This window comes from Alligator sinensis, unplaced genomic scaffold, assembly GCF_000455745.1.
Source record: "Alligator sinensis unplaced genomic scaffold, ASM45574v1 scaffold130_2, whole genome shotgun sequence".
NCBI classification, from domain to species: domain Eukaryota; kingdom Metazoa; phylum Chordata; order Crocodylia; family Alligatoridae; genus Alligator; species Alligator sinensis.
Window position 1 is genome coordinate 3,857,640 of NW_005841913.1, and position 12,122 is coordinate 3,869,761.

Consider the following 12,122-nt stretch of genomic DNA (forward strand, 5'->3'; position numbering starts at 1 on the left):
CTGTCCCAGCCCACTTGCTGGTTTAAGTTAAATCAGAGACCCCCAGCATCCCGGCATGCTCTCTGGGCTGGGCTCTGCTCCAGAGAGCTGGGCTGGCCCCTCCCCTCTGCTCTCTAGCTGGAGCAAGCGTGGGGCATGGCCAGACGCTCGCCTGCCATGGCCCCTGAGGCAAAATCCTCCCTCTGTCCCCTCTTCCCCCTGCTGGCAAACCCTGCAGACCACAGCTGGAGTTTGCTAGCCCCAGCTGCATCTCCACAGCTTTCCTGCAGCCGGGCAGAGACAGTTAATTCCTCCCTCTGTCCAGCTTGCCTGCAGCCAAGGAGGGGACTAATTCCACAGAGGTCCTGGAGCAGGAGAGAGCTAAGACCTGCAGGACCAGACTGAGAGACAGAGACCTAACAATCATCACACATACATGCTGGAGATGGAGTTAAGGGAAGTTGCAGACAGCTTCTGGCTGGAAGTTTCAGACCAAAGAATGCAGAGAGCTACACTTACGTTATAAAACAGAACCTGTAAAACCTAAACAAAATATTTCTGAATGCCTGGCTGTAAGGAGACACTCTGCCCTCAGGATTAGTAAGCAAGGTTTTCTCTTGTTTTCCTGATTTACATTTTAAGTTAGACTAAGTAGTGTATGCTGTGTTTTACTGGGCTGTATCTTAGCTTAGGCAAAGATTTTTGGTAATTCCCTGTTGTATGCTTTGCAAATTGCTGTGTTCAATACATGCTTGCTTCAGAGAGAGTAATTTTTTTCCCATCCCCACTCTTCAGTCTGGCAGCAGCTTCCCCCCCCCCCAGGCTGGCATCCTGTGTCTCCTGCCAGCCCCAGCTGGTGCCTGGCCATGCCTGCTCCACTCCAGCAGGGAGGGATGAGAGTCTCTCTTCCCATCCCTTTGGCACTGACTGGCAGGCATGCTCTAGCATCCCCTAGCTTCTGGCTTGAGCCACTGCAGGCATGTGCCTGCATTTCCTGCTTTAACAGAGAATGTCTGTCCAGTTATTAATCAGTTTAAGCTGCACAGCTTAGACTAACCTGCAAAGGGTGAATCAATTGAGGCTCAGGCCTTTTGAATGTCTGTCCCTAGCCCAAATGGACCACCATCTGTTAAGGGGTGTGGCTGGGGAGAGTAGCCTGCTACAGAATTTGGGGCCCTCAGGCCCCAGGGGACATGGCAGGTGGCAGTAGGAAGGTGAGTGAGGGATAACATAGTGCCAGTTGCCCTGCTGTGGCCCTACCTCCTCAGCCACCAGCCCCTGCCAGTCCCATGGCCTGGAGGCAGAGCTGGAGCTTCTACTGCAGTACAGGGCACATGGCAATGGCAGCTCCAGTATAGGGCATGTGGCAGAGGATGGAGCTGTGGCTGCTGGCTCACAGCTGGAGCTGCTACTGGCACCACTCCCTCATGCCCCAAACTAGGTCTGGCCTGCAAACAGCCCTGCGGTCTGGATCCAGCCTGGGACACAAGGGACATGTCCAGATAAGCACAGTCGTGCGGTATGTGGTGCTGCAAACATGTTTTCAGCATCACATACCACACAGTCAAGCATTCTCCACGCTGCAAGGGCACGCTGCTCGAGTGTGTGCTGCTCTGTTTTTTTTTTTTCCCATGGGTTTTTTTTTTTTTACTTTTGGAAATCCAGGGGTCCAAAAAAAAAAAACCATGGGGAAAAAAAATGGAGCAGCGCATGCTTGGGCAGCATGCATTGCTGAAAAGTGGAGCCAGGGTGCCCAGAGCCACACTATGGCTGCTGTCCAGGCTCCATCCAGCAGTTTAGCCCCGGGAGGCTCCCAAGACCCCAGGTAAGACTGCTGGGGCCAGCCCAGTGCTGACCCCAGCTTCCCCTACTGCCCTCTGGGGTAACTTGCCACACGCCAAAGCGTGTGTGGCATGGGCGTTCCCCAGGGACATGTATCAGCCATGTTAAAGTTCCATTTACATCACTGTTGTGCCTACAGGCATAAAAGAAGTCTGTGAAAGATTTGGGGCATAAATTGTTATAAATGCTATTGTTGCCCATTGGGGTCAGGCCAACTCTCAGGATCTCAATATTCTGCTGTTAGACAGGAGGGTGTAACACAATTGCACATATACAAACACACAAATCAATTAGGTGCATACAAACACACACACACTACCAACTCAGGCACATACACATCCAAACCAGCCTAGGCACATGCATACCTATCACCAATTCAAGCACATACACTATACACCCCAAAAGTTAGACAAAAATCAATTGTCCATACTCACACACTCAGTACACATCCAGAGATCAATGATTTGTATATCATGCACACAATGACATATATATACACACACACACACTCACTAGTTCACACACATACTACCCACCTATACATACACACAAGTAAGTTCCTAAGTTGGATGGTACGGTATGTATGTATATGCTTGGGGTACCTGGGATACTTGGGGAAAGGTTAAGGTGAGAGAGAGAGAGTTAAAGTGTAGGGAGTGAAAGTTGCCAGAACCAGAATTAGAACCAGTGGACTAGAGAGGAGGTGGCTGAGAAACTGAGCCTTGAGTTTACTGAAGATCAAGTTGCCCCAGGGTTACTTGGGGTCACTTGGTGTCAGGGTGGAAGCAAGGGAAAAAGAAGCCCGGTGGCAAGGAGGAAACAGCCAGGAGACAGAGGCAAAAGGCAGTGGGGATGAGACAAAAACAGTGGCAGAGATCAGGGAAAAAGGCAGTGGGGATAAAACAGAAGTTAGAGAAGGAGAGATTGGAGCAGGGCCAGAACTGTTAAAGCAAACCCAACTCAGGGGTCCAAATAACAGTTTTATTAAACAGACAACACTGCACAGCCCCATGAAGTTATTGGTTCACACACACACACACACATACACACACACACAATGGCAGCAGGAGAAAGAGACTCAGTGGAAGGGTTGGAGTCCAGGTAGGGAAGAGAAGCAGAGTCCAAGTCCTTGGTTGAAGAGGGGGTGGGGGTGATGGCTACCTATCCAGGCTAGAAAGGTGTCCTTGTCCAGTAGGTGTTGTCCAGAGGGGGGTCGCTGGCAAGGCCTCTGGGGGGATAGGTGGTGTGGCATGGTGCTGGTCCAGATGAAGAGAGCATCCCAAAGAGTCAGTCTTCACTACCCGTTTTTATGGGGCAGACTACATCTGATCTCCTATGGGGAGGGCCTGTCCAGGCAAGGTCAGTCCTGTCCCAGAGGGCTCCAGGTGTTCTTATTGAGCATGTGCAGCCTGGCATAATGGTGGGTTGCCTCAGCTTTTGTTTCTTGAATGCTGATGGTGATTCCAAGGGCTGGGTCGTTGGTCCAGGTATTGGTGTTGATAGTTCGGTCATTCAGAGGGAGCTATTTTTAGACCTACTGCCATTGTCTCTCAAGCACCCTCATTCATCCGCATTCATTCAGGAACCAAGTTACATAGGAGTGGTATGTGTGTGTCATGGGCTACGCAACTGGGCCTGGGGACAGGATGGAGACTTGACAAACAAAATGGAAGCTTGACATGATATAGGCTAACTTACATATGTAGGCCTAAATCATATAGTACCAGTAAAACAGTAATCTAGATCATTAAGAATCAATATAAACATAATAATTATACAATATAAAGGAGAAAAAACAAAACGCATTCAACTTGCTACCAAAATAAAATGCTGAAGCTTATCCTATGTCTTAGCTCACGTATACTTATCTATAGCGAATAGAGAGGGAGAGAAAAAGTCAGAAATGGTTGGGGAAGGTGAGGGAATGCATTTTAAAGGAAAAAAATAAAAACTGGGGGTTTTGCTACACTATGAGTAGAGGTATTCAAAGTAAGGATAAAAGGAAACTGCAGAAACCTATGAATAATAACAAATTAATAATTGTGTGTAATTTAGGAAAGAAAATGCAAGGCAAATTAATAAACCCCTACCATTGTATCAATGAACTGTCAGTGTAATATTCTCTTAAAATTAAGTACATGGAGAAAGGTTAGGAGTCACTTCACCAAGATAAGTAAAAAAAAAAAAAAGTCACTTTTTAATATGGCAGCAATCAGATGGTAAATATGTTAATAGGAACCTGCTAGTCACTTTTTTATTTTTGGACAAGGAAAAAAAGAAGGTTGTCTTTCATTTGCGTGAGAGGATTACTAATGATACAAGGATTAAGCAAAATAACATATTTATTTTGAAGGCAAATGAGCAGCATGTAAGAACTCTAAATGAAAGATGAATTTCTAAGTTTTCCTCCAGTGCTGCCTAACACTTGTATTTAAATTTAGCTTAGTTTCCAAACCACCAGGGAGGCCACGAGGCCAGGCTTAACTGAGAGCCACACTGAGCACTAAGCCAGTTTTCCAGTACCGTACTCCAGCTTGGTTGTTAATCAAGTTTCAAACTACTACAGCAGCTTGACTAATTGTATTAATTTATTTTCTTAAGGCAGAATGGGGAAACAGAACAGCAAACTGGCCCCTGAAGTGATGGAGGATCTGGTGAAGAGCACGGAGTTTAATGAACACGAACTCAAACAATGGTACAAAGGATTTCTAAAGGACTGTCCAAGTGGTAGACTGAACCTTGAGGAATTTCAGCAGCTCTACGTAAAGGTATGTTGCTTATTAATTTCCTACTACCAGGGTACCGGGGGATTCCTCAGTTAACATGTGCAATGCCCAAATATTCTTAATGAGTACTATTTAGATTAAATTATACATTGACATGTAATTATACACAGTCATGTAAGCAGATACGTAGGAATTCCTATACCAGTCAGACAAGTGGTCAAGACAGTTCAGTATTATCTCTCGGACAGTGACCAGTACCAAATGTTTCAGAGCAAGGATGGAATTTGCCCAACAGGCATTTATTTTCTAAACCTTGTTAACTAAGGATGGTTTTATGCTCTGAAGGGAAGGGGTATGGGCCCAGTCCTGGATGGTAAACTATGTTGGGAGGTCCTTACACCTGGTCTTGCAGTGCCATTAGTTTCTAAAATGTGTGTTCAGTGGATGCTTTTTGGTTCCCGCTAAGATTTTGGCCCTGGCTGTATCTTGGGACACTAGGTTCTGCAGATTAGTAATGTACCATGTACAAACTATGTATTTGAAGTTGCCTTTCCTTTTTCTTCAATGTCCCCTTGTCCTGACTTGCCTTAGTCCTACTTTTCGTTATTTTCTTATGGGTCATATCTGCCACCTCTTGTGTTTTGTGCACATTTATTCATAATGGGTGCATCTACAGGTGCACTTTAATGTGGAGTAGATTAATTAGCTCCACAGTAACGCATCACGGTCTACACATGAGCTGGTATTAGGGTGCAGTAAGCTAATTAACTCTGCTGTAAAATAGCAGTGCTGGGGACAGTACTGTCTTACAGTGGAGTCATTTAGTGCACTAAAATACACGTGTAAACACTGACCACTGGCGTAAATTGCTCCTGGTCAGCCCAGGCAGCAGGGGGCTAGACCCTTGCCTGTTGCCTAGCCACACGACTGCATATTCCGCACTCTTGTGCCCCAGCCAGACCCTCCAGCGCCCAGTGTCACCACCTGGAGCCTGGAGCTGACCCCCACGCCTGCTGCCAGCCCCAGCCTACTCCACCTCAGCTGAAAGTGCTGCTGTCCCAGGTGCATGTGTAGACACTGCCCTAGGGCACAATGTACTGTGGCTCAAAGAGCTCTGGAGTTTAATTGTACATGTAGATGCACCCAATGGGAGAAACACTGAAGACAATAGAAGAAGTTTTTATGTTACAAAAATCATCATGTTCACAATAAAGTACATAACATATTCATATTACAAAACAGTTGCATTTGAATTCAGAATTCTCTTTTAATTCAAAATGGAATTACTGCCTAAAGGTCAGAGGCTCCAAAATAATTTTAGTTATGGAAAGGATTGGATATGGATGGTAAGTTCACAAAATTTAGTTCACGGTTATTCTGGGTAGCAATATATTTTTTTTTAATACCATCAGTTAGTTTTAACAATGGTTTGTTGGGTTAATGCTTAATAAATTCCCTCTGTCTTTTATATGAAATGAATGCTTTAGCCCATCTTTCCTGAATTTCCCCAGTCTCAGAACATTACCCCATAAAAACCTTAAGTAGTCTCTTTCCTCCTGCTTGCAAATGACATTGTACAATAACTCCTATCTGCAGAGGATATGAATTAAGCTCCCATTTGTGCACTTCCTGTCACCTCAAATTGTCCTATTTTCACAAAGATTGAATGGCAATAACTGTTCTTCTGTGGAAGACTTTTTACTACTGTAGTGTTGTGCTTTCTGCTGATTAGTTATTTATGGCCTCCCATTTTAGATGATACTTGGCACATACCTTGTATTGACTTGCATCTAATCATTTTTCTTGTTTGTTTACAGAGAAAGTGAGCAAGCTTTTTCAAATTATAGCTGTGTAGCAAAACATACAGGGTGTTTGACTCTTCGGGAATCATTGTTTCCTGTTTGATAAACTGGAAATAAAAAGGGAGAATAAAATACTTATTTAAAATATTTTAGTCTATGTTTGGAAAAGTTATGTCTTTTGAAATCTTCTTGGAGCCATAAACATTTCTTCCCTTCAAAAGTGCATCTAAACGGTTCATAGGAATTGTTGTAGACTTTGATAAGGTTCGGTACACCCAGATGAAATTAAGTCTTATGGTTAAGTAATGATAGTGCCACATGTAAACCAAAGAGCAGGCAGGGCAGTTTCCCAACATTTGGAAAGTTGAAAATTCTCTGATAACCCGGGATCCTGGTTGTCTCTGTTTAAAAATTGCACATTCTCTGTTTTAAAACACGCCCCCCCCCCACACACACACACATTCTCTGACTAAAAGTGTGAAATCTGTGATTAAAATGAAATGCTGCTATATATATATATATATATATATTCAATCACTATAATAAAATAAGTTCTAAATACCTATAAATGTTGATATTTTATTTGGGGGGTTTTATCATGGAAAATCATGCTCCCCCTGCCTGCTTTGCTCACCAGAACACAGGTCCAGGCCTCTCACTCTCCCCCCCATAGCCCCCCAGCCCTGCTGGTGCCCCTCACTCCCCACCTGCAGCCCCCTGCTCTCCCAGCCCTGGCAAGGGCACCCCCAGCTGCCAGGGCTATGGGACCAGGGACCTGGGTCCGCAGCCCCCTGCAGCAGTGCCTGAGCCACGTGAGAGGTGGCTGCTGCTGCAGTGGAGCAGACTACAAAGGCCATCTCCCCTCCCGTACAGACAGCTTGGCCAGAGCGGAGCCTGTTGGTGGGGGTAGGTACAGGCTGCCCGCTAAAACCTCAGGATCCGTGCCCTGCTGCACTCCACCGGGGCCTGCAGGGGGCGCGGGGGGTAGCAGGGTAGAGAAGGGCCTGGGTGGGGAAGCTTATTGCTACTGCTGCAAGCCCTGCGCCACCCTGGTGAGGAGCCCCCTGCCCACCCGGCAGCAGTGAGGGACACAACTCTGCAAGCCCCATGCACCACCCAGCTGAGCAGCAGCCCCAGCCCCAACCCTGCCCAAATCCTTGCCTCCCTCCCTATGGGAACCTAAATCCACCCCCATGCCCCCCGGCTTACCTGCTGGAGCTGCTCATGGCCCTCCCTGCCTGAACCCCTTCCTCCTGCTCCCCCCCAGCCCCCTGCAGGCTGAAACTCTGCCAACCTGCAGAGAGGTCTTTGCAAAAATGGAAAATCCACATGTTCATCTGTAAAAATGAAAAATCCACGTTTTTCTCAGGTAAAAACAAAAATCCACAGGGTTTTTTTCCTTGGGAAATGGAAAACCTGTGTCCTTGCTGATAACTCAAAAAGAAAGAAAAACTGGACTCTAGTTTTGTGGTCCTCATTTATTATTGGAAATGCGGACTAAGACAGATGTCCTAATGTTTGTATAATCCTGCATTTTAAGATATGTCTTTAATGTTACTCAGGTATTTCCCCAGGTTTGTTTTAAGGCTCTTTGTGTGTATGAATGTACATCTGAGAGGAAAAGTCTAAAGGTGAAGTCCTACATCCACTGAAGTTGGTGAGAATTTTCCACTGACTTCAACAGAATTAGGATTTCACCCTGCATTCAGATGTATCTTCATATTTTCTTATATAGATGCTTGTAACTTAACATTCCCTGACTCCTGGAGATATTATTGCTTTCCATGTCTTCCTAGATGTTGAATCTTGATACTTAGGATATTTATTTACTGTTAGCTGCAGACTATTGAAAAAAATTCAGATATGAAATTTGATCTTTGCAGTAGAAGTCACCGAAAGAAGTCACAAGTCATGGTTTTTGGAACTAAATCCATCCAGTTCTCTTAAATACATACTCAGGGTAGGAATATACAAAATCTATGCTACTATTTTAATTGATTTCTCTATGTTGAATGGGAGCCAAAAACTAGGAGGGATGTAATTCACCAGTTATCATTGTTTGATTTTTTTCCAAGCCAGTTTCCATAAATAACTTTATTGGGAAAATGATTACAAGACATACATTCACAGCACAATTATATTTTCTCTTAGATGATAATACTTCTCTTTTTGTGAGATTATGATGTTACTCTTGGACATGTCTGGCAGTTTAGTATAAAATTAGTGGTAAAAGACTGGTATGAGGAAAGAGCCTCTCACTCACAGCCAGAAGAAAACTTTCACAACTTTTTAAATGGTACAACAAATGAATTCTGGTGCCGTCAGTACAGACTGACTGCCAGTTATGCGCAGTTTTAAGGTCTGGTGAAATGACTGCATTCCATTTTTAAAAAAATATTTTATAAAGTAATTATCTTTTCTAGGAAGTTTTTCTAGTTGCAAAGGAACCACAAATGACTTTCATTTTCATTTCTTTGTGAGGGCAGTGGGATAGGTAGCATTTCCTGATTTGCTTGAGGGGGTACCAGTTTGTTAGTGGTGGTTTTCTTGCACGTTGATCAGTAGATGAAACTCTCCAACTTCAACTCGGAAGCTGTGCTACTGAAGTTCCTTCTCTGAACCTGCTCTTATGCACATAGCTATATGAAAAATGTATTTGTTTTAAGTGCTTGTTACAGAGGTCCTGATTCATGACTTGAGTGACTGTGAACTAAGGTGATAGTAGCTGTAGTAATAATCAGATGTGTGTGTGGTCTGTGTATGGAGAAAAAGCACCATCTGCTGTCATAAAGAACATTAAGAACTGGGTATAATTGAATAGGTCTGATTAAATTGTTGCTATACACTTCCACAGTTTATGGCTAAGTACAAACAGTCAAAAAGCCTAAGGCTGATTCAGTTCAATCTTCACAGGTCAGTCTAAACCGCATAGATTGAACTGATAAGCAAGTGAACAAACATTCAGTTTTGATTCTGGAAATGCAGCCACATGCCTGCAGTGGCCCAGGCCAGAAGCCAGGAGGCACATCTCCCTGCTTGGCTGGAGCAGACAGCTTGGCCAAGGCTAGTCCACCCACCCTGTGAGAGGGGGTTTGTAGGTGAGGTGCAAAGCATCCTGAGATGCTGGGAGACTATAAGTTAACTTGAATCTGGAGGGGATCTGAGACAGAAATTCAACAAACAATTTAACCTAAATCACTTAAGTCTGATACTATATCCACCCAGGTTTATCTTAAACCAGTTTCAGCCATTTTGAAAGTGCTTTGGCTAGGTACAGACATTCAGAAAGCCCTGAATTGATTCAATCTTTGCAGGTTAGTCTAACCTGCATAGATTGAACCAATGTGCAAGTGAACAGACATTCACTTTTGATTCCAGAAATGCAGGCACATGCCTTCAGTGGCCCAGGCCAGAAGCTGGGGGGCGCTAGAGTGAGTCCTGAGCTGGTGTGGGGAGCATGGCCAGGCCCAGGCAGTCCTGAGTGTGATGGGGGGTGGGGATTAAACCTCCACCCTGGCCTGCAGGGACCCCAGCTGGAGTGTGACTGGAGGGGGAAGAGAGAAGCAGCCCCTGACAGGGGTCTCCAGCTCCACCCCCCATCCCCACTCACTCGCTCACTGCTCCAGCCACAGGAGCAGGGTGGGGGTTGGCCTGACCCCAATAGCCTGAAGGGAAGGGGGCATTTACTCCCCGCATTGCAGGGAGAGGCACAGCGCAAGCACCAATAGACTCCACTTGTGCACTCAGGGCCGCAGCAGCCAGATGCAGGTAGCCTGAGGGGAAGGGAGGGGTGCTTAATCCCCCCATTGCAGGCAGCAGCAGCGCAGGCACTGACATGGCACTGGCTACATCCCACGCTGAAGATCCCTTCAGGCAGGGCCTGCACTGCAGCGCCTGGGCCGGGTCCTTCAGAGGAGCAGAGACCGACTCACCACTGTTTCCTGCTGTGGCAGCGTGGCCCGGGCTCGGGCAGCCCTAGGGAACGGGGGTCAGCGCCCACCATCTCCCAGCTCCTACTCCACACAGGGGCTGTGGTTTGTAAGCAGACTGCAGCTCCACTTATCTGTGGGAGCTGTTCTCCAGGCTGCCTGGCGGCCATGTGGATATACAGAAGACCCTTGCCATTCACGGGGATATGTTCTAGACATCCCTGCAAATGGCGAAATCCGCAAATACATATTGTACTGCGTCATGAACGGCGTGTGCCCCCAGTGACTGGGAGGCATGGCTACACTGGCAGCAGTGGGAGTGCGGTGGCGGGAGCCTGGCGGCGGCAAGCACAGAGCTCCTGCAGACGCCACCGGCACTGTAACAGTTTCATTACGCTGCTGGCAGGAGGGAGAGCATGGGTTGGCATGACACCACGAATATTTGAAACTGTGAATGCCAAACCCGCGAATAGCAAGGGTTTCCTGTACATGCACATGGCACCCCCTGCCCTCCTGCCAGGCCCCTGCAGGCTGGAACTCTGCTGGCCTGCAGAGAGCTCTTTGCAAAACTGCAAAATCCACAGGTTTCTCTGCTAAAATGAGAAATCCACACTTTCTTCCGGTAAAGAGGGAAATCCATGTTTTTCTTCATTTTCCCATGGGAGATGGAAAATTCGGATCCCTGTTGATGATATGATGAGAGCACAATTTCCCTTCTTTCATACAGTAGTAGAGCACTCATCTGCATTGTGGAGGAGAGAGGTTTCAGTTTTGCCTTTGCTTGAGAGGTTTCAAATTGACATCTCTCATCTTCCAGGCAAATGCCATAACCCTTAGGCCAAATCCTAGGATGGGATGTCGGTAACCTTTACTATTATATCAAATAGTCATTGCTTCAATGACCGTTTATGCAGGGATTTAAATTTAGGACTCCCCTCTTCAAGGTAAGTGTCCTAATTACTGATCTAATCCTACTGGCTTTTAATCTTGCTCTTTCTGATGATCCGATAAAATCTTTTATGCAAAGTGAAACAGCTTCAACAGGAAGCTCTGGGAGTTTAAGAAGTTAATTTACCAAAATGACATTAAGATAAAATAAATCAACACAACCACAGTAGTTCTGGATTCACACTGTTCTCCATTAGGGCTCATTTTAATAGAGAAGGCAAAATACATTCTGCTTAATATTCTTTTACTTCAGTAGGCTTACACAAGGAATTGTACCCCTCAATGGAAAAGTGTGCATAATTGTCATTAATCTTCACAGGAATTATGTGTGTGTGTTAAGTGGATAATAGGCTCCTATAATGTGATATTTCTTGGAACTGGGTCACTGAATATGAGAAACCCTCTAGGTTAATAATGGAAACAAATGCCAACAGTCTTTTAAATGATGGGCAATATTGGAAGTCACCATAGTATACTGCTCTTTAGGCTACAATTAAATGATGAATGAAAACTTTTGAATGAATGTAGCATATATCTATTATTAAGCCACATTGTTAAGTTTAAATTTAGTTGAACTAAAACAAAAAATAAAGAAACATCATTTGGTTAATAACTATCAAGTAATTTGTCTTGTTTTTGTCTGATTCCTCATGTTCTCTGCCTTAGTTATTAGCTCTGAGCTCTGCTCCCTCAGTATGGAGCAAAGAACCTCTGCTCAAATAATTGCTGACATTTCAATGGGTGATTTCCATTCCCATCCTCTGCCTACACCCGAAATTTCAGTCCCTGTGAAAATTCTTATGTAGGAAGTACAAAGCTCCTCAAATTTTAAGCTGTTTATACTAAGGATTAAGGATGAATGTGAAGAAGTCTCTGATGGACATAGCTGTTCCTGC

The 12,122-nt window shown here is 45.2% G+C and overlaps 1 protein-coding gene across 1 annotated transcript in view; it reads left to right on the plus strand.

Annotated features, from left to right (window-relative positions):
- Positions 1-4,427: 4,427 nt before the first annotated feature.
- Positions 4,428-12,122, plus strand: part of VSNL1 (visinin like 1) — an 89,937-nt gene continuing 82,242 nt past the window's right edge. Inside the window, exon 1 of the mRNA XM_006018793.3 lies at positions 4,428-4,589. Coding sequence (XP_006018855.1) covers positions 4,428-4,589 — 162 coding nt within the window. The remainder of the gene's footprint in view (positions 4,590-12,122) is intronic.